Raw genomic sequence first — 23,175 nt, 5'->3', positions numbered from 1 at the left:
TTGACTCCAAAGGTTTTCTAAGGAAAATTATCTTCTGATTGCAATTACAGATAATAATTTTCATACCGCCATGCTTTGTTGCAGCAAGCCAAATACTTTGATCTGGATAGTGTCGTGAAAATTTCCTTAATAAAAGGCAAACCATTGGTGAGGTTTTATTTCATGTACACATAAGAGAGAGTGCATTCATTCATGCAGTCTGTAAAAGGAATGTGGGGCTGCACGTTCCTTTATACACTCGCACACAAAGAAAACTACACAACTCGGCTCACCCTTGGACCCCCCCAACTTCCACTACCTGCAAGAATGTCAGTCATGCCATAATAATAAGACATCCTTTCCTGACTGTCCTGCTCTGAGTGCCGTGATAAGTGTCTGTCCCACTATCCTTCATATAAACAATGCATACATTCCTGATTAAAAGTTTAAGACCACCTGCCCCTGGGACTTTCAAATTGCAGGAAACCACCAGCAATGTGAAGCTGTCACTTTGTCCTCTGAGTAAAACTGTGTTGTGTTTTATGAACAGAAAACGCCATTAAATAAGTGTGGAACTAAAAACTTAATCAGTAATGAAAATTATTTGATTTTTCAATACAGTCGTCACAGTGACTGTAGATAAGAGCGTTTACATGTGGACGTTTGATATTTGTTGGACCCACTCTAATGAGAATGAAGTGAGACAGATGCTCAGGTCAATTAATCAGAAGCATACCACATCAAAGTCCCACCAAAGTCAGCTACTATTGTCTCAGTCCCAAGAAACCCTGCTTTGGACAGTCTGATCACAGACTTGTTAAACTCAAGCAAATGCTGCATGAATGTATTGTTAAAATGTGACTAGTAGTTAAAAGCAGGGTGAGACTAGAAAAGTGCCATATGTCGGCAGAGGTGGGAAGTAATTAAGTACTAATACTTTCTTACTGTACTTAAGTAGAACTTTTCAGGTACCTGTACTTCAGTGAAGTAGTCATTTTTTCTGACAACTTTTTACTTATATTCCCTAAATTCTTAAACAAGTATCTGCACTTTGTACTCCTTACATTTTAAAAGCAGGCTTGTTATTTTTGATTTAAGGCATATGAGGGAAGCTATTAGCTCGTCACTGCGAGCCTTCAAACATCAAACTGATTTGAACCAAAACAGTAACACGTCACAGGCAATCCTATTCGTTTATCAATCGCCAGGTGATGCCACAAACCGGTTGGTTTGCTGTACTGTGATGGAATTAAAGTAAAGATGAGTGTGTGACTAGTGCGCAGTGGTTGTCTAGTAAACAGTATGGACAGGATGGAAATCAGCCAGGACAACTAATGAAACATCTGCTTACATCTGGTTGAAGTCAGGTGTATAAATCCACACAGAGCAACAGGCCAGCTGATCACAGCCTGTACATTAACAAAATCTACTGGAGCTCTTAATAGAAATGATAGTGAGTTGTACTTCTTTTTTTCCCCCACATTGAGCCATTCAAAGCATCAGCACTGATGAAACACCAATGAAATCCTTTACATCGTCTTCTTCTTTTTACCATCTGGGATGAGTGAAGGTGATGTTGTACTGTTTTGCCCAGCGTGCAAACACACGTTTCTCTGTAATAAAATGATGTTGGCCCTGATTTAGCCTGTTCTCATACTGGAAGTATGTTGCACATTCATTAACCCACCAGCGATCATAGTAGTGGTATCGCACCTTCTTGATTCTGGGCGTTCTTATGGGAAATAAAAGACATTTCTGGTGAAATGGTTTTTAACATGTCTGTGAGTTTTAATAATGGGTTGAAGTTTTGTAAAAGGACAGCATGAGTCTTAATGTTATACTCACCCACAGTGATTGGGTGGAACCATCCCATATGCTTTGATGTTATCACATATCTCAATGGCTATGACCATTGTGAACCAGCCTGTACTCAGCTACGAGTGAGACTGGTCTCTGAGCAGGAGAAAAGTGATATATGAATGTGATATAATTCAACAAGAAGAATAAGAAAAGACATTTTGTCAGCACACTTGATACTCACCGGTCATATCCTGTCTCTCTTAGGAAAAGATCATCAAATGTGAGCATCTTGCTAGGGGTGACAGTCAAATAGGAGATGTTTCTGTAGGTCATGCTGACTCTCTGGAGTGATCCATAAAAGGCTGCTTTGGGATCTTTTCTTATCTTGTACGGAGGTCCCCAGAAGATGATCACAGAGTGGCTGTCTGTACGTCGTAGGAACTCATTGGGGTTTCGGAACACATAGGACACACTGGAGTGGCTCCCAACATCAGATTCATACCCCGTCGTAGGAGCGTCGTTAATGCAGATCACACACTCAGTGTGGTCGATCTCATCTCCCACTCCACTACCCAGGATGTGGCCAGAGCTGGTCAAAAAAGCACAGTTATGACATTGCATGGTCATACTCTGAGAAGGAAACATGAGAAGGAGCTTTTTAAGTAAATGCGTTCAAACAGCAGCTGTCAGGGACAGTGGTGTGGAAATATGAGTCAACAGATTTTCATCTGCACTTGCACTATGTCAGTTGATTTATTCTTAAAAAGTGACAATACTAAAACAAAGTGCTAAATCTAGTCAACATTGTCAACAACAATATGTTAATTGGCCTTTTTAGCAACACGGCTCATTTAAATGTGTAAGTTCAACTTTTGTTAACCTGAGAAATGACAAAAGAAAATTTAGAGTCAGAAAACATCTGAATGAATATTAAAAGTTCATATTCTTTTAACCACCAAATCACTGAAATGTGTGAGAATCCACTACAGAAAGATCAATGCTGAAGGTTTTAATGATCCAGTCAGAAAAGAAGATTCTAAAAGTCATCAACTGACTCCAAATGGCCAGATCTGAACCACCTGTTTGCTGAAAACAAATCCACCAATCAAACGAGTCTAAATTTTATGGGCCAATCAGAATGCTTGATCCAGTTGTCCAGGACTAACTACTGACTTACTATTACTCTGTGGTATATATATATATATATATATATATATATATATATATATATATATATATATATATATATATATATATATATATATATATATATATATATATATATATATATATATATATATATACTACTATGCTTCCACATCCACGTTTGTTGTTGTTAAAGCAAACAGACCAAAGCACATAGACCCGTGAACATGGTGCGTTGTCTGATGCTTCATCTGTAGTTCTTCAGTTTGAACAGCAGCTGGAGCTGAAAACTCCACTCAGCTGATGTGTTTAACAAATGGCTTAGTCCTTTTTCCCATGTAGTGTGGCTATAAAGCAATGAGTCCACTCAAACACTGCAAAACAAATATCTTTAACTTTGTTGTGCAGCCTGTAAAGGTGACTCAGTGTTTATTAATCATAGGACTCTTTCCAAAAAATAATGGAGGCTCAGAGAGGGCCCCACTATTTTTATTTAGGGAACCAAACTTTTTCTTTTAGGTTTTAAAGGCACAATGGTTAGTTCCACCATCCTCCACCTTCACATAATTTACATTATGTGACTACAAACTGCCAGATACATATATAGATATATATTGATGATATATTACTTTTGAGACTAAAAGTCCTTATTTTCAATGATCATCAGAGCAGAAAACCTGCTGTGATCTGAAAAGTCAAATAAATTGATATAAGGTAGTTTGGCTGCACTGTATTACAAAATGAAAACATAATATTAGTCCATAGAGGCACTATAGAAGCTCCATGAAAAAGAAGTGAAATATCTGTCAAATATTTTTTCTGTTGGTGACATACTGCATATAAAGTGCTACAGTGAGGTGTGGAGGGTTGAGTGGCAAATACCAAGGTCAGAGAGTCAGCAGAGATCAGAATGAAGTTAGTACAATGACTGAAAAAAAGTTTGATGTTTTAGGTAGCTGATAAGAATAGTCATATTCACATGACTACCTTGATAATAATAATGATAACATAATTAAGGGGGGGATAGGTTAATTGGATAATCCAAATTGTCACTAGGTGTGAATGTGTGAGTGAATGTGAGCGTGAATGGTTGTCTGTCCCTGTGTGTTGGCCCTGCGACAGACTGGCGACCTGTCCAGGGTGTACCCCACCTCTCGCCCTATGACAGCTGGGATAGGCTCCAGCGCCCCCCGCGACCCTGGAAAGGATAAGCAGAAGCGAATGGATGGATGGATGGATGGATAGATAATTAAGTGTACTACTACTACTACTACTTATAATAATAATAATAACAACAACAATGATAATAACATTTTAAGTAAACAGCTTGCAAACATTCACTTCATCTTTTAGAAACAAGCTTCCCACCATATCAGTGCTAACAGTGAGGATGGGAAACATACTAAGTGAAAGTGTGAGAGATCAAATTGTTATTCTAAGCTAAGAACGATTTCCTTGGTCTTAAATCGCAGCTTCACTAAAGGTTAAGGGGGCAGTGCAGAGCACTTTAAAATCCTCTGTGGAAATTTGATCTCAGCAAAGCTGCAAAAAATTTCAAGAGCGAGAAACACAAAGGAGCATTGACTGTCACACACTTTGCTCCTAAATCATCAGACCACTGCCACACTGTTTATGGGGAGTCACACATTTCATAAATGTCAAATGTTGCAGGAATGACACGAGTGATGCACACACTTCAGCTCAAGTGTAAAAGAGAGGTATACAAAAACTTCCCCATCCACATCCTGTACATTTTTACAGATATTAACCGACACACCCGTTTATTTTGGACTCATTGTTTAAACTCCAAATCTGTGACAAGCTCAGAATGCACACAATGTGTGAAAGTGATGTCAACAGACTATCTTACAGTCGCAAAGACAGCCTCATTTTGCAGAAATTATGTTCCTTTCAGCGTCCACAAGATGGTGCCAAGTATCCATAAGGTGCAAACCTTCTGAGGAGTGCACCAGTCTGATCTTCCACTTATCCGGGGCCGTGTCGCGGGGGCACCAGCCCAAGCAGAGAAGCCCAGACCTCCCTCTCCCCAGCCGCCTCCTCCAGCTTGTCCGGGGGAACACCAAGGCGTTCCCAGGCCAGCCGAGAGATATAATCTCTCCAGTTTATAGCCTTGCTGTTAAAATGATCTTTGCCAGCTATCTTCACTCGTCTTTCATCATTCTTCATAGTGGGAAAATGCTTTAACGAGACAACAGCTCATAGTTTAGATCAAAACATAATACAGTACTCTGTTAAAGATTTCATAAGAGCTAACCAAGTGGAAAGAAATGAATTAAATAAAGATACATGAGTCAGTCAGTTAATAAATTGATGCTAAAGGGCATTCAAACATTAAATGAAGATAAAATGAAAGTCATAAATTACAATGCGTTAATTCCCGCTCGGCGATGGCTCGGATTTTCAACGTTTTGTCATCACAGATATGGAATCACTCCATGCATCACCTCGCTATTAAATAATTAACTACTACATAATTCTCTGTGCAAGCAGATTTTGTTATTAAAGTGAAGCTTCTCTCAACGGCCCGAAGCACATTTGCCAACTCATTAGAAAATGAAACCTGGCACATTTCCCCTGAATAACTTCATTCAGCGAGAGAGCCCTGCTGCAGTCTTAATCCACCAGCATGTGGCCAAAACGAGAGCATAAATCTAGCAGCAGGTGACGGGTAACAGATGACCAGAAGAACAACAACAACTAAGCAGAAAACTTCACCGTATACAGTAATCTAACAATTTCACTGTGTGTGCTAATAAGGCAACAATTCCTTGCAGTTTGTCTGCAAAATCTTGGACAAATGCACATTTAAATCAAAGTAATCCGTCAGTAAAACAGCCTCAGTGAGCACAGGAGCATATCGATTTCATCTAGCCTTTCCGTCATGCATCTTCTCTCTGGGAGTATCGATGCCTCTCACCAGTCTTTAAACACTCACCACTGTGGACTAAAGCAGATTGCATGAAGAAAGAAACTCTGACAAATGAAGAATGGCTTTTAGGAATCCCCCGCTCTTGGTATAGAAGAGGGTCCATTGTGTTACTGTTTGATAAAATGCTACATAAATCTAGTAGAGAAGAAGACGCGACAATGTGCAGAACATATTTTTCAAGTGTGGCTCAAAGAAAGTCACTGTTGTCACGCTTCAAGGCCAGCGGGTTAAAAAGACAGCTCACACTGTGCTGATCTTATTAACTGGGCCAAGTGTTTGCCTTAACTATGGTATACTTAAATATTAATGAACAGGCTAATATGAGTGCATTTTTCCAGACTGACATTTGGTCCAGTGTGTGGGGTACTTCAGAAAAATTAAATGCATAGACAGTGGACGTAAATATTTTAAACTCAGTGGTGATTAATGACAGTAATGTTCCATTGTTCCATTACTTCAGCATTTATTGTGGTGACGCTACAGCTTTTCCCCAGTCAGCCATAACATCAAAAGCTAACTAACTTAGTGTATGCCTCCCCCCCCGCTCCCTTGAAAAAAAGTTCAGATTCACCAAGGCATGGAAAGCGAGACTTACGGGGCTGTGCTGAAGTGTGTAGCACTGGGATGTTGCCAGTTCCCGTGGGCTGCAGTGTGAGGTGTCTGTTGGTGGGGCCTGTCCCAGATCTGAGAGCTTGAAGGCTGTTTCATCCGTTGTGTTTCGCCTCAGGGCCTCTGAACCTGTTCCTAAACAGTCGCGCATTGTGGTGGAATGCTGCAGAACTATCCACCACTAATGCCAGGGCCCAAGGTTTCACAGCTAAATTTTACATTGCCGCATCACCTGTCAGTGCTTTTAATGTTGTGGCTGACTGGAGTATTATAAATCACCGGACGGGAATGTTCATAACAGATTTATCTGACCTGTCTGCTTTCAAACTCATTTGTCTCGGTTATGCTTGCATTTTCTGTGACACAATACACCAGCCGTAGCACATACTTCGCTCTGGGGATGAAACACAGAACGCAGTGTGAACATTTTTCATTGTGTGCACAGCTTCCTACTGTCTGCACTGCAGTAGATTATGGTCTATGAGCCCAACCTCACTGGACAGCAGGATACCTCTCTGCACAACACTCAATCTATTATCCTCCTGCTATTATTTTTATTGATTTATTAACTTTACTGGAGCTTCTTTGCATAAGTTCATATCACGTCATACCTAATAGTTCAAGCACTGTCTGAAACTCTCACTTTTAAGTCTACGCTACCTTTAAATTAACTTTTGTTCTGATTGGCTGTCCCCAACAGAGAGACTTGAACAACAGGTCTGCTCAAACTATGGAAATAACTAACTCCTGAGTAACTGTCTGAATCAAAGTATCCTGACTGAAACCTAAATCTTTGGCTCACATGGATTTTGCACACAAATGCTGACCTCATAATTTGAAACATTATCCATGTTTGTATTTGAAAGAACAAAGAATTGTGCATCATTGACCTTTATGTCAGTGACACGTATTTGTGTGTAAGTGCTCCCCCTGTTGGCTGACAGCTGAAATGCAGTCTTTGCTCATATGTAACACCGTGATTAGAAAGTTCACTTTGTCTCTAAGGCCCTATTTTAATGTGGGATCAGAGGAAATCGATTTGTGGGTGACATGCTTAAAGTGGAGCTCTAGAGTGTAGGACTGCACCCTGCTAGCTGGCCAAGTTCACCCTCTGTAGTTATGAAGACTTGAAAGTGTAACGTTACAACGGCTCCAGCCTTAATAAGCATCATATAAATGTGTTATTTCAGTGATCAGACCACCTCATGATGATTCGTGAGAGGAGAGGGGGGTGATGTTTGGGATGTCAGCTTACAGTCCCGTGAGCCTGACAGGCGCATATGCTTCCCACTTGCTGTTTCATGCAAAACAGACCCACCAGAAAGAAAGAGGAGGGGTGGGGGACAAAGGAAGCGGAGTCTGGCAGAGAGCGCGCGGGTGTAGTCAGGAGGAAATGGTATGCAGCTCGGGCTGCTCTCTTCCTCCTCCTCCTCCGGGTCCCGTAGCGATCCTCCTGTCTGTTGCTATTCGCATAGACAGCAGCCCGTTTTAAAGTGAAACACGGAGCTCTGAGATACTCATCCTGGACCTCTCTCCTCCCGGCATGCCCCAGCGAGGCGGCTAAAAACGGTTACCGGCTGACGATGGCTTCGGTACGGGCGGTGTGCAAAGTTGCGGCGGGACTCGTGGGAAGTGTTCAGAGCCTACGCTGCGGTCTCAGACCCGCTCGCCCGGTTACATTTCTACACCAGGTAAATAAACGCTGTACTCTGAGTCCCTCGTGGGCGTCACAGTGTAAAGTGTGCCGTGGCTTCCTGCTGAAGCACAAGACGATGTTTTTGTCTTTATTTTGAGCGCTTCTCAAAAACTTTTTTTCATTTTCCTGTCGTCTCCATGCCTGTAGAGCCTGTACAGAAGATCTGGGAGGATCGATCCAAATATCGAGGCTATTGATACCAAAAGTGTCTGATCCATACTAGTGATAGGATCGATACTCTGCTACTAGCGTCTGATTTTTTTTTTAAAAGTGCTTTAAGGAGAGGTAGATTAAAATTTCAGGCTATTAAAAACTGTTTCAAAATACATGAAAAGCTGAAAGGTGTTTTGGTATTTATTGTGGAAAGTAAATATCACATTGATTTAGTGATCATTGAAATTTTTTCATAATTTGCATGATGGAAGATTTGTCTCATAAGTCATGAGACACTACTCATACAAAACCTGCCATGATAGAGTAAAAGTATCGGTATTGGTGTCGGTATTGGCAATGCTGGCCCTGTTGGTATTGGACCTACAGTATCCCACAGCACTACCATGCAGCTATACGTCACCCATCAACAAACATGTCCAGCCCACAGTCAGGAAATAGTGCAGCAGGGAAATGCTGCAGAAAGTGAAAACCCACGCTCCATCATAGCATCACCTTGAGATTTTATTTATTTATTTATTTTTTGTAGTGAAGCTTTTACTCACAGTTTTATCAAGGCGCCAGTTCAGCCCACATCTTTTATCGCCCGCTGCATGAAATTGCTTTGGTCAGCTCAGTTGCAGGCAGGCAGGCAGATCTCAATTAAGGTGCCTCAAATCTGTGAGTGTGCAGGGAGAACAGTGCACACTGGTTTTTTTCTGTTTTGCTCGGTGTAATCAGAGCCTTCATAGATGGATGCTGAGATAGAGTTTGTTGGATTGGAAAGAAAACTGAAGCTGTCAGAGGGGCAGGATGCAGTGACTCACTCCTACATGCCAGAATGACTAAGATGAGTTTTATTTTTAGACTGAACCGTATATAAAAGTGGAGCTTCAGCAAGCGAAATCCTTACAGCAACCCATGTTTCAGCAAAAACAAAAATACAATTCATATCGGCTACAGAAAGAACAGAGTTAGCACATCGATGTGTTTCATAAAGTCATTTCCAGAATTTCTTTCCACTTTATTTGGAGGTTTAGAAGACAGGAAGTGAAACAATAAAGACTGGGAATGATCTGCCACAAAGGTTTCGTGGTCTTTAACCTCTTCATTCTGTAGACCGGCCTATATTGAGCGATAGATTTCAGTTAGACTATAAAATGGGCCGTTTCTCTGCTTTTTGTAATTTTCTTTCCCCAGCCAGAAACGTATCAACCTCAGTGCAGTAGAGGCCGGGAGAATCTAAATTACATTACCTCCCAAAAACGGGGCACTCAGAGTGAAAGTGTCTTTTGTAAAGGAGCAGCTGGGCCACAGAATGTTTTTAATAGGAATGTAATGCACTTAGAAAAGCAGAGAGCATGGCTGCATGCAAATGTACAGATCCGGTTTTTAGAATCCACACAGCAAGTTGCCAATTTTTAATCAGACTCCTTTCAATGCAGTGTATCAGAGGACTTGATTGAGTGAAGGAGGCAGAGGTCACTCTGAAGATTGTACATGAGACAGCAGAAAGCTAGGTTCGCCTGCATTTTGACATTAAAGATCTGGTTCGCCTCCAAAACCCTCATAAATCCTCAATTCAAAACCACTGTGTAAGAGTACGTACAGCTACTAAGCACTGTGAGCAGCCTGTGGCCTAAGTTGCTCAGAATTCAGATATGATCTCTTTTGGGTATCTATAGGGCGATATTCATATTCAGGCCACGTCTTTTATAAATTTGTAACACAAGCCTTTCCCTGATGAGATTCCACTAGAGACAAAACATTCAATATCACCTTCTTTCTGCAAAAGATTCACCAGAGACGTGACAGGGAGTTAGGGCTTCTCTGTCACTGCTGTAATGCTATACAGGTAAATGTACAGGGCTTTTGGTTTCCGTCAAAGTGCTGAGAGAAACCCGACTGGTCTGCAGGAAACTCAAGTGTTGCTCGCTGTTAGTTGTTTGCAGTTTCACACATTCAGATGAGAGAATCGATATCAGCGTTGTCTCTGCGCGTCCACAAAAGTGCTGAATCAATGGGGCTAAGCAGGATGAAAAAACGCAAAAGCATTAGTTTAGTGTATTGAATATGTGTGGAATGCTAAAATGAGACGTCAGGCTTTTGGGAGCATTTATAATACGGGTCTGTTTGAACAGCCCTTCAGGCGCAATGGCAGGACACATGATAAAGTCATCTGCAAGTGAGTTTGTTTGCAGCCTACTTCTAAAAACTTTTCTTCTATTCCCGGTGAAGTCCGCTGTTGCGCTGGCCAACTAGTTGACCAATCAGGATTCGGCGGATGCACAGTGTCATGCACGGTGAGCATCGTGCCGTTAGGAATTTAGTAAAGGACACAACCGGGGTAGGATAAATTAGGCATAACTATTTGCTCATTTTTTTATTGTCTTGGCACAGGGCAGGCAAACACTGTAAAATCTAAGTGGTTTCATTTGAAGAAGCCTGACAACCAAGTGTGGCCATGCCAGGTGCAGATACTTGTATTCATTAGGGCAACAAATAAAGTGACTGTTAATTGTAAGAAGGCTCAGCAGATATCAAGAACTGATCTCGTCGTCTGTGGTCCAGCGTTGCTTAAAGAGGAAGCCGTTGCTCAATACAATAACGTGTAGAAAGAACAGTACTGTGGTTTGGTGAGAGTGCAGTGAGTTTTAGAACTCGTTTTCATGATGTGATGTCAGACAGCAAGTTTCCTAAGTTTACTTTTTAGGGGGGGGGGAATTGCATGTTTATGCAAGGTGTCATCAGAGGTTATGCAACATCACTTCTTCAGCTTGAAAAGGCGGGGCAGGGTGACCTGAGAGAAGTAAAGAAGTTGCGCTAATGTAAAAGTTTGAATTGGAAAAAGATCAGATAATGCATGACAACAGGCCCTAGATAAATGAAGTGAAAAAAACATGTAATTTTCATGTAATTTGTCTTTGCGGTCACGGTAGTTTTCTCTTTCTCTTCTCTTACTGTGAGTGCGCCTCTCTTTGTATGTTTCGTGTGTGGAGTGAAACAGTAAACATGTTGTTACCATAAGAGCTTCCTAAACTGTGTTACGTCAAACATGACGAGAGAGAGTCATTGTCAGTGTCACCACTTGACACTTTGCTGTTAAGTTAAAAAAAAAAAAAACTATCAAAAATGTACAAAAATAACACATTTGCCATTACACTAATGCCCTGCTGTTGTTATGTTGGCTCACCATCAGCAACTGATGCGCTGTTCCTGACGCTTGGTGGATTGCACATAGAACAACATAGAATTTATTAAGTAGATGGGCCACTGGCATCAATGCAGGCTCTAGTTTGTAACGTTCCGTACTTTTCGTTGCCTGTAGACCTACATAGTTTTTTATGTTTATATAGTAAACACATTGACTTTACATATAATCAAATGTCTTAAATAAATCAAATTGACTGCAGTCATGAAGGTGTGAACATGGTCAGCAACAATACGCAGGAAGGCCGTAGCCTCAAAGTGTGTAAAGAAAATATCACCCACACCATAACACCACCACCTCCATCATCCTGAACCACTGAAAGAAGGCAGGATGGATCCATGCTTTCATCATCTTTATGCCATATTCTGACCCTACCATCCAAATGCTGCAGCAGGCAACGTTTTTCCAATCTTCCAGTCTGCAGCCAGTTTAAATGACACCTTCAGTTTCCTGTTAGCCGGCATGAGTTGCACTCGGCATGGTCTTCTGCTGCTGCAGCTCATCTGCTTCAAGGTTCCACGTTGTATTAATTCAGAGATGCTCTTCTGCATACCTTCATTGTAACGAGTGGTTATTTGAGTTACTGTTGCCTTCCTGTCAGCTCTCGGCACTCTGGCCATTCTCCTCTGACCTCTGGCATAAGCAGGGCTTTTTCTCTCAGAGAACTGCAGCTCGTGGTATATTTACTCTTTCAGACCATTCTCTGTAAACATTAGAGATGGCTCATCAGCATTTTCAGAACTACTCAGACCAGCCCATCTGGCACCAACAACAATGCCACGTTCAAAGTCACTTAAACCAACTTTCTTCTCTGTTCTGATTCTCGGTTTGAACTTCAGCAGGTCATCTTGACCACATCTACAGGCGCATCTAAAATTAGATAATAACAGTTCTCAGTTCAATTCATATTTTTACAATAGCATTAATACGCATAAAGCTCAAAAAACATATTATTCCTAATCTGTGCCACAAGAGTCGCTGATAAATCTAGCACAGATTTAAAGCACATCCACTCAAAGGAACATTCCAGTAGCTCGTTTAATACCATGGTAATGGTGCCGCTGTCTTTACAGAAGCATGTAAACAGTGGGTGTGATGGTGTTGACCCTGCATTGTTATGGTCTTGTGATAACAGCCCATCAGAGCACTGCACTGTGTGTGATAAGTAGTGAAAGTTGCTCTGGTTTTTATAGTCACAAGTAAACTCCTCTTCAATCCTTGTGCAAATGAGGGCGTTTTTCTCAGGGTTTAATAAGTAAACTCAGTATAGCTTTTAATTCAACAAGATACTCATATATATGTGCTGTTCCTGTCCTGCTGTGACCTTGTGATGAAGCATTACTAAGCCATGTGTCACTAAAGTGGTAATGTGAATCACTCAGAGGGTTTCTTGTATCGGCTTTGCGTTTGTTTTCTGCTCCTTTTTAATCAACTTTTTTAGATCCGTCTGTTCTGGACCTTTGCGAACGCCACATGAATTCCTTAATTTCTGCCCTCCTTTTTTTTCCCTCCTCCTCCATGTTTTTGAGTATTCAGCTCCTTCTCTGTGGCATTCGGGGTTGAAAGTTGTACCAGTCTTTGCTGAGATAAGCTTGGGGAATGATGAGTTGGTTATAAATGTGGACGTTTGGACTGAGATGACTAACTGTAAGAATAAATGGGCTAAATGTGAGTACTCGCTCCGCCCTTTTTAGTGTAGTTGTACAGTGGTCACAGATAGGAACGCTCTGCTTGTTGCGCCTTCCTTTTAAAGCTCACTTTGTATTCCCAGAAGCCATTTTTGATTTAGAGAAATTGTTTTTGTGTGTGTGTGCTGCTATTTGTTTAATAGTGTTACAAACCTATTTATTCATTGTATTTGCATGAAACACAACCTCAGCCTCGTGTTCGTACAGCACATCAACCCCGCAGTCATCTTCTTCCCGCTTCCCACCTTCTCTTTGTTCTCTTAACCGATCCGGATCATTAACTGAGTAGGAGAAGATAAATGGTTCAATGCAAATCGTTTTCATGCCAGAGTGCTGGCTGTTCTCAATCATAATGGCAACACAGAGTAATTCAATTTCTCCTCCTGGCAGCCGTAGTTTATCACGCTCGCACATTTTTCTTTATGCCTCGGGTCATGCTGGGTAGACACTGTAAGTTATTCTCTTATGATTCCTTATGCGACGGCTAAAATCTCTTTCCCCTTTGCTTGGCAATATCACATCTGTGGCCAGAGTGGGAGCCGATTCCTTTAGGAGGCCATAGCTCAGCTGTGACAGGATTGATAATGGAGGGAACTGATGGAAGACTGCAGGGAAAATGAGGCTGCTCGCCACGGCGATAGACGCCGATCATTACTGGAGCAGCAAGCCACAGCCTCTGCGCGAGGAAGGAGAGAGGCTGGCAGATTGTCACCATATTCCCAAGTTTTCACCGCCCGGGTTCTCTCTCCTCCTTCCCTGTTTGCGTGACATAAATAAAAAATGCTTAGCTCACGGCGTAAATACACCTTCAGCTGATTGTTCTGTGAACAGTTGGATGAAACGATTGGGTGATGAGGGGCAGATGTGCAGTGATGTTCCCTGCAGCTCCAGGAATGTGTGAAGGACAATAGATAGACAACGACCACTCTGCGCTCTGAATATTGATGCGCTGCGTAACAGGGAAGTGTGTTTTGTTTTGATAAGAAGACAAATTTAGGCAATGGCAATTCCTGCCAACGCAGAGAGCCCAATCGTTTCTCCGAGTCAGGCATGTTTTGTGCCATGAGAGGCATTCGGTTAGCTGTTACTCATGTGTTTGTCATGTGTGGGCTTGTTCAGGCACTACAGTCTTCAACCTGCAGGATGTGATAACCAGTCATGTATGTGTGTTGCATAAGCAATGGGCGGGTCCGGCTGTTTGCACTAGAGTAGCTTAAGTAAAACTTGAGCTCAGTGAAAATGAAGCCAAAGTGGAAGTTTCAATCCCCACATACCACCATGTTAACATGTTAAACTGTGCAGGAGAAATAAGCATGCTGATTGGGAGGTGGATGCCAGCACAGGCAGCTGTAGCTGATAGCTATTTACCAATTTTAAACTCCATTAATTTGGGTCAGTGGAAGTGAGAAATGTGTATTTGTTGATTGGTTGGCGAGTGTTTGCTGGAATTTGTGAGCAGCCACTGTGAAATTGATCGCTAAAGCCTCAGTCACACAGCCATAGAGACCGGTCACTGACCCCCTGACAGCTACAAATCATCATGGGATCTGCTCAGCCGCTTGCAATTTACTTAACAACTTTACGGTCCAGAGATATTCGGATATATATAGTTAATAATAATCTGAGGTTATGTTTGAACATACAAAACTATTAAAGATATCATAAACATGAACCAGTGAAGCACTTTATACATGAACACTAATGCAAAATGAAACATGTAGAATGCTTTTTAATATGAAATTCTTATACACAAAAATAAAGAAAATGCTATTTTCATTCAGCTTTCATGCTGGATTGAGCAAATATGTCAAGTTGTTCTACAGAAACAGAATATCAGTAGATAGTCTAACCCAAAATAGAAAAGTTTCCAGATAGAACTGTAATTATAATTAGGAAGTAATTGTATTACATATGTGCATGTTTTTCATTTTCCAGACAATCTTTGTAGGCATGCACAATGTCCTGGAAGAGCTGGATAACTCAGGTTAAATTAGAATGGCACTAACAGGCATTCTGTCCCAGATTACAGCTCTGATCCATTTTCTTTATGGTAAGAAAGGCCACGTGTTATTTCAGGCTTTTGACTGTAATAGTTTTTGAGATATTCATGTTCAAACACTGCCTATTTCAATGTGTAAAAAAGGCCTAAAAGTGAATGTGCCTCTTTAAAAAGTAAATAGCTAGAAAAGAACGCGATATATGAAGCTAAACTTTCACAGCAGTCATTATACATTATGTCCTTATTTTAAACCATAAAGATTAGACTCAAGACGTCCCTTGTATTCCACCAACTGGTTGGTTAATTAAGTTGTTAAGACTTCAGTACTTCACCAAAAACTTACTTGCGATTTCTGAGAATAGCAGATTGCCACCGTTGCCTGTAGTTTGCATGGAAGATGCTGACTTGTCTGTAAACTCTTGCCAACTACTTGCAGAAACATATTGAACCTTTGCTAAATGCAACACAAGCTGGAATTGGATGCTGCTGGCCTAACGGTCAATTTTCATTACTTCTCTGTGAGTAGTTAAACTGAAATATTTCAGCGATTATTGAAAGGGCAGACGTAAGATTCTGTGTCTGCACCTTAAAGTTGATGACTTTTTGGAGCCTATGACCAGAGAATACAGCAGGTGAGACTGTTTTCAGCTCTGGCTCCAATGCAGCCGCTCAAAAGATTGCAGGACAGCAGAGAGAATAAAAAACACCATCCAGACTAAATGTGGCACTCCTGAAACACTCCTGGTGGTATTTGAAGCTGTGGGAGAGACGGGACGAAACTGTAGGTGTGCCGTCAAAGGGACTGTATTCTCAGAGTAACTGTTCATCCAGCTCAAATGTGAGGTTTATTTTTCTGATTTTGAGTGAAAAATATCTTGGCAACTTTTAAATACGTCAGCATGCTATTCAAGCTTCCTTGAGGATGAACTCAAAAATAATTTTTCCTCCTTCCAAGTTTGGTTTATGGCTACATATCTACGAAAACAGTGATATTAGCTTAGCTTTGGGCTGAACAGAAATAAAAAATAAATCAAAGTTGTTTTAATGATCTATTTGAAAATGCAAAAAAACATTTGATTTGGGTCTCAGTTTTCCCGTTTCAAACCCTACAATCTACTTTGGAGGTCATCTGTCACCCTGTAAATGTTGATCGGTTTGCTAGCATTGCCAAATTGTTCTTTAATGTTTTTTTTTTACTTCTTTGTAGCTGTCACAGGAAGGTAAGACAAACGAAGGTCAGTATTCATCATGCAGTGTGTTAGAGCCTATAATAACAGAGGCCTGAGAGCATGGCTTTGGAAGTGGACTATTATTCATCACACAGCCCTGAAGCTGTATTATCTGCCATGGTAGCCACGTTGTGTTGATTTAAGAATGGGATTGGTAACGTGTGTACACAGAATATAAAATGCCTGTAGGCACTCAGCTGTTGAATTGTCTTCGGTCAGTGATCTCGCTCATACACACCCATTCAGCAAACAGTCTGTCCTCGTCCTTAATGCTTAACTTCAGCTCTGCTGTTTTCACATTAGCAGGGCACCGATGCGCAAAGAGTGCAAAAACCGTCGCTGCGCTCACACCCGCCGTTAAACCACTTCTGGCCTGAACTGTTTGCTAATGTGAGTCTAGTGTTGAATGCATTTCAAGCACCCATCGTGTGTGTTGGCAGAGAATGCCTCCAACTCTGTTTAATGAAGCACAGTGACTGTTGGAGCAGAGGTGGCAAATAAAAGGTTTTCTGAGTCTGTTGTTAAATATGCTGGGAAGGTCTTTGGTGTCAGAGGTTAACTCTGTAGTGACAGAATAACTAGATTATGTCTGGCCACTTTGGATAGCGTGGTTATGTTTTCTGGGATAAATGTGACTGGGAGAAAAGTCAAATTTGGCAGCGTCTGAAAACAGCACTCAAATCACTTATCCATATTAAATCTCTCTGGGTGTGTTGGGCCACTTGTTGTCGATCTATTTTCGCCTGTGAGCCCTTAGAACGAAGCTCTGTCCCTCACTATAGGTTATGGCCTTCCTGTGGACATACCCATACAGGCCCAAATGGTTACCTGTGGTTTAATGTGGACTGCCCTACAGCACGCCACTCAGTAGGCTGTGTGGGTCTACCCACAGTGTTTTCTGGGTGAGTTGTTAGCAGGGAAGCAAAAGCATGTTTTTAGCCTCTCAAATGTTGTATATTTGAACATTTCAAGGCTAAATAAGTGTGGTATTGTCTGAGGAAAGTCAAGAGTGGCAGAAAGGTATGTGAGGGTCATGCATGACATTTATGAGGACAGTGAGACAGTGCTGAGGTGTGCAGCAGGGGTGGGGCTCCTTGTCTGCAGTGGTGAAGGACAGGTTTACAGGTAAGGTCAAGCAGGAGTCTCCGTGGACTATGATTTTCACAGACAACATTATGATCTGTAGTGAGAGTAGGGAGCAAGTATACGCTGGAGAGCGGAGGAATGAAAGTCAACAAACGAAAGACAGAATACACACGTGTAAACGAGAGGGAGACAGGTGTAACAGTCAGCCATCTGAACAAGAGAGGTGAAGAAGAGAGTGCAGGCAGGTTGGAGTGGGTAGAGACGAGTGAAAAGGTAGGTTAACAGGTGAGACCTGCTATGATATATGGTGTGGAGATTTTGGCATTGACAAAAAGACAGGAGGCCAAGCTGAGGAGTTTAAGGTTTTCATTGGGAGTCACCAGAATGGACAAGATTGGAAGTGAGTACATCAGAGAGACAGCTCAGGTTGTGCAGGGTGGAGACACAGTAAGAGAGGCAAGGATGAGATGGTTTGGACGTGTGCAGAGGAGGGGTAGTGGATATGTTGTAGATGGAGCTCTGTAAGGGATGGAGGGAAGGTGCACTGTAAATGGATATTTAACTTGTTAGAGGCAAATTATAGTGAGTGAGTGTCAGGATCCCACAATGTTCCTGTTCATTCTACTAATTCGTCGTGTTTTACAGTCCTGATAAGAAAGCTGAGAATTTGGGTCCTACAGCTTATTCAGGTTTCCTTACCCAGTGCACTGCAGCTTTTAGACATTTTTCAGTGTGTGCTATCAGACAGAAGGCACCTTCATATTGTTTTCCCCGCCAGTGTGGGCAGCCCTTAATTGCACTCTATCTCTATTTGGAGCAACTTGAATTTGACTCATGGGACCACTTTGCTTCACTCTTGCTGTCCACATTTTTCTTCATTGTGTGATACATAACCGATACACAAGCCCTTGTATCCTGAGGTTTTGGGTAATTTTCACTAACTTTTTAAAGCACTTTCACACTTTGCTTGAACCACTGCGGTACTAAAAGTTTCAGGTTAAGCTTCAGCCTAAAGTGCGTGTTAGTTATTGCTCGTTTAAAACATTTTCCCTCTTAAAGCGCTCACTCCAAAGCAGCGTGAGAAACGGGACATCTGGTCTCTTCGTGTCTATGTTCCTGTGATAGGAGACTTGCCTGCCCCCTTCCTCCCATGAAAACGGACAGCTCCCTTGTTCTTCTTTAATGTAATATTGATTGACCAAACTCCCAGCTTGAAGGCCAAGGGATGGGAGAGAGTGTCTGCAGCATCACTGGGCATTAGTGGGATGAAGATGTATCCAAGCGGGAAACCTTCTGACTTTCTGAGTGTGCAGATTGTGGTCAGATTTAGTGTGCTTTAGTATTTAGTGTGTTAAATTATGCTTGCAACTTAATGTCAAAATACCTGCACTGTGTAGGCATACAAGCATGCATTAAAAAGCAGAAGGACTACACCCAGTGAATGCCAAGCGTAGGACAAAGAAGTACTCCTGCTGATTGGAATAATGAACTTCTCAGTGGATGTGTTCTCCACATTCAGGCGTCTGGGAGATACCTGAGGTCTTACTGTGTGACAGTACGTCTCATATTTACAAATGCACTTGCTTTTCATTTAAGCATTTAATACCGTTGTCACAAAAATAATTAAAGTCATGCATCAGCTGGTTCCTTGTGACATAAAAGCATATTAGGAAGCCACGGTGTAATTAAACACCACTGTGAACTGGCTTGTGGCAGAAGGTCTCCAAGTGCTTCTTTTTGGTTGTTCAGATGCTTCCTTTTAGTATTCCGTGGATCTGTTTACTCTCCCAACATCTGCTGACATGACAGTTTGCCGAGGGCGGGGTTTGTGTGTCTGTGTGTGTGTGTGTGTGTGTGTGTCTGTGTGTACGTGAGAACACAAAGAAAAAAAATGAGTCATTTCTTTCCTTTCATTCATTCTCCCTTCATATCCTTCTTTACAGGTTCAGCACAGAAGGCCTCCGCTTGGAAGTTATCCAGCTCTTTTCTACGCTACAAATGCTCCCTCTAGTGGTAATATGATGTTATTACATCCACATAATATTAAACTTTTGTGTCACACGTGTGCACCTGGTTTGTGACTTTACTTGTGGGTGGTCAGACTGGCCTTATATGTGCACATATTTGGGATAATAAATGCAAAACTTAACACTCTAACTGTCCATACCCCCCACCCCCTTCACTGTGCAGCAGATGCATCTTTGAAGTACAAACATGGCCGTTTGGTTCTGGAAGTCCCCTTGCCATCCAGGAATGAGAAGTGTCTGTTTTTTTTAAGGCCCATGTTGATGAGCGTGGGCGATTTGATCGGCGATCTGCAGAAAGAGGACCCAGGAGCTACCGCCTCAATTCTCTCTAAAGGTAAGACATGCTCAGCATGCAACAGGTGCAGTCGGTCTGGTTCGCCGGGTTGTGCACAAAAAGGATGAACGATAACCAGTCAAGCAAGATGCCTCCACAATAATCATTTACTCATTTTCACATTTGCACTGAGCAGTTATCAGTTAATCAGCTTTCACTGCGAGTAACTGTGGCTGTTTGTAGTACAATAGGTCACGGTTCCCTGCCCTTTAAAACAGGGCGGTGTCTGTTTTATGATCTTGTAGATCTTGTTGCTTTTAAAAGAAATTCATAAACCGTGCAATTTTGGGGAATACTGCAGTGTATTTTACATACAGATAATCTTGCAAACCTCTGTGGCTCCTCAGTGAGCTGGAGGGAGTGGCACAAGGTTACATTGGTCTACACCAGGGGTCCCCAATCTCAGTCCACGAGGGCCGGTGTCCCTGCAGGTTTTAGATCTCACCCTGGGTCAACACACCTGAATCACATGATTAGCTCATTACCAGGCCTCTGGAGAACTTCAAGACATGTTGAGAAGGTAATTTATCCATTTAAATCAGCTGTGATGGATCAAGGACACATCTAAAACCTGCAGGGACACCGGCCCTCGTGGACTGAGATTGGGGACCCCTGGTCTACACGATCTTCACACACCTGTGTCTCTCACCAAAGTTCCAAAGTTATGTGTTGCCTTGAGTGTACCATGTTTTGACACGATGGAGAAAAATAGGACAATTTTCTGTAACAGTACTCCACACTTCCTTTTCAAACTTCTAATCATTTTATAGCCAGTCACATCTGAGTTGGTATGGGAACCAGAGCAGTTAGGAAGGGTATCTGATGCAGTCCTCCTTAAGTTACCTTAAGGGTAACTCGTGAAAAGTGTATTTTTCCATGAAGGAGACAGGTGAGGCAGGTTGTAGCAAAGATTTTTATCACTTTAGAAGATGGGACATGTTAGACCAGAGCAGCAGAGATTAGCAGATGAGCTATTTTCCACACAGATCTCATTCCCATACATGAACTGTCGTTATGCAGTGCTGAACTACATTCTTTAAGCTGTAAATTACTGACTTTGTCTATCACTGTGGGGTTTTTTGATATACTTTTTGTTGCTATCATGTTTTATTGAATTTGTTTGGTCCCTCTGCCAGCAAACCTTTTTTTCATGGTATGAAAGATAAAGTTAATTCAGTTCAGCACTTGGTTTGACAGATGGGGAGCGCATTGCCAACAGCACGCTGATCGATGCCCTGCTGGACAAGGACTTTCAGCTTGTCATCAACAATGCAGTTTATAATGTCTGCGCTCCTGAAAAGGGTACAACACATTTATCTCCATTCATAAATTCTCCATTTGGCAGTTTTCCAATTACACTTGATCCTGGTGATAAAATGTGGTTATTATCTTCTATTCTTCTCATATTTCACTTTTACTTTCACTTGGTTGTCTGCCCTGTTGCGCCTCCGTTGCAGTGTGTGCATCCGCTGAGCACGCTATGGAGCTGGAGGACATGAAACATGTCGTGCACCTGCTGCACACGGCGCTCCACCAGCCCGAACACCAGCTGCTGAAGGAGAGGGAGCTCCTGGAGAAACTGGACAACCTCAAACAGGAGCTTTCTCCTCTGGAGAAGGTACTCGATGTGTTGCAACAACCACTCACCCATGAAATTACTTTGTACCTTGTTATACTTGCTTGAAAGCCTCATTTAAAGGTAACGATGACATTTCATCCTTAAAGACTTGGTAACCCATCTTTCTCTGCATTTTATTGGTGACAGATGAAGGCAGACCTGTCTGGTAAAGCAGACTTCCAGACATCCAGGGCTCTGTATGTTGGCCTGGCGCTGCTGTCCGTGCAGGGCGGCGCTCTGGCCTGGCTCACCTGGTGGGTCTATTCGTGGGACGTCATGGAGCCCGTCACGTATTTCATCACCTACTCGACCAGCATGGGAGCTTTCGCCTACTATATCCTCACCAAACAGGTAAGACTCAGACACCTGACTGACTTCACCGTTTTCCTCTAGGTATAGATGACAGGTGCTTCTCAGGCCATTTCACAAGTTGTTGCTTCAGACTTGGGCGTGTGCATGCGATATATTGTGGACTGTGAAAACAACATGGAAGCTACAATAAGGATGTCCTGTATTGCCCTGAAGGGGTGAAGGCTGTTTGTAGTGTAAATAAATATGGCTCAACTTGACTTCCTATCAGGGTAACTGACAACTAGCAGTTAGAACTTATTACTCAGCAAGTCACGTACCAGAATTTTCACTGACTTTCAAAATGCTTTTCCTTTTACATATTCTGATCATTTCAAGACCACATTTTGGGAAATACATCTATTTGCTCTGCCCAGTTATAGTCTGGAAAAAGCCATAAAATCTACCCCAACTCTCTAGACCCAGGAAATGATAAACGATAAGGCTGATTTTACACTTTAGATGTTAAAACAAAAATCTAAAGTGTTACAACAAAACAAATTTTAGTTACACCTAATGCTCATTTGTGTAAAATTATCATGTGTGCAGATATACTTTATTCTCTCCTACAGGATTATGTATACCCAGACGTCCAGGACAGGCAGTTCCTGCGTTATTTTTATAAGGGGGCCAGGAAGAAGAGATTCAACGTGGAAAAATACAATGAACTCAAAGACGAGCTGGCTCAGGTTGGCTGTTTTGTTTTACAATAAATGACTAAATAGTCAGAATCTTTGTTATTGAATGTGTTTTTTTTTTTTCTTAAATCTACAAGGAACTGTCTTTTTGTTTGTTCTTAATTAAAGGAAATATCAGCCAAAAATAAAAATTCTGATAAATTGTTTTCAGAACCCTGCAAAAGGTATGAACACCTGCTTTTACAGTCTTTGATTTTCTGTTTTCTGCGTTTCAGGTGGAGGAAGACTTGAGGCGTCTGAGATATCCAACCCAACTCCAGCTACCAATTGAACAAATCCAGCCAAAGCCATAAATGAAGCCAAGCCATGAATTATGGTCCCTCAAACTTTAACAGAGGAAAAACAAAACTAATTTTCCTGCTTTATTTTGATAATAGCACCTTTTTATCTCAAATCCATGAAATTGTTTTCTTTAAGTATTAATAATGATGCCAATTATATCATCAAAGAAAAAAAAATAACAAAGATTGATTGCTAATGAAATGAAATGTTTCCCAAACCCCATTTGAATCTGGTGTCTTCCTGGTCTGATTGTGTGACTGTGAAGCGTGTTGATTAAATGTGCTTCTCAGCCGTTACAGGATTATTAAATAAAGAATGCACACAC

The 23,175-nt window shown here is 41.7% G+C and overlaps 1 protein-coding gene and 1 pseudogene across 2 annotated transcripts; one reads left to right on the top strand and one right to left on the bottom strand.

Annotated features, from left to right (window-relative positions):
* Nucleotides 1-1,527: 1,527 nt before the first annotated feature.
* Nucleotides 1,528-2,428, bottom strand: LOC120440547 (annotated as a pseudogene).
* Nucleotides 2,429-7,838: 5,410 nt separating this feature from the next.
* LOC116330011 (calcium uniporter regulatory subunit MCUb, mitochondrial) lies at nucleotides 7,839-23,146 on the top strand. 2 transcript variants are annotated; one of them, XM_031752172.2, is made up of 8 exons: nucleotides 7,839-8,175; nucleotides 19,487-19,556; nucleotides 19,737-19,904; nucleotides 21,102-21,206; nucleotides 21,362-21,522; nucleotides 21,670-21,873; nucleotides 22,443-22,559; nucleotides 22,784-23,146. In XM_031752172.2, the coding sequence occupies exons 1-8, from the start codon at nucleotides 8,068-8,070 to the stop codon at nucleotides 22,859-22,861; spliced, it is 1,011 nt and encodes a 336-aa protein (XP_031608032.1). In that variant the 5' UTR covers nucleotides 7,839-8,067; the 3' UTR covers nucleotides 22,862-23,146. The 2 variants fall into 2 exon arrangements, with proteins under 2 accessions (XP_031608032.1, XP_031608031.1); XM_031752171.2 differs by having other exon boundaries at nucleotides 7,840-8,175; nucleotides 19,734-19,904.
* The last annotated feature ends 29 nt before the right edge of the window (nucleotides 23,147-23,175 follow it).

The sequence above is a fragment of the Oreochromis aureus genome, linkage group 6, assembly GCF_013358895.1.
Source record: "Oreochromis aureus strain Israel breed Guangdong linkage group 6, ZZ_aureus, whole genome shotgun sequence".
NCBI lineage: Eukaryota > Metazoa > Chordata > Actinopteri > Cichliformes > Cichlidae > Oreochromis > Oreochromis aureus.
This window is presented reverse-complemented; position numbering and strand designations above follow the sequence as displayed.

Bases quoted from the DNA above. Each gene is read 5' to 3' on its own strand.
- LOC116330011 (XM_031752171.2), top strand. From the start codon at position 8,068: ATGGCTTCGGTACGGGCGGTGTGCAAAGTTGCGGCGGGACTCGTGGGA. The intron at 21,207-21,361 runs GTACAACACATT...CCTCCGTTGCAG, and splicing joins TGTCTGCGCTCCTGAAAAGG to TGTGTGCATCCGCTGAGCAC. The intron at 21,523-21,669 runs GTACTCGATGTG...TATTGGTGACAG, and splicing joins AGCTTTCTCCTCTGGAGAAG to ATGAAGGCAGACCTGTCTGG.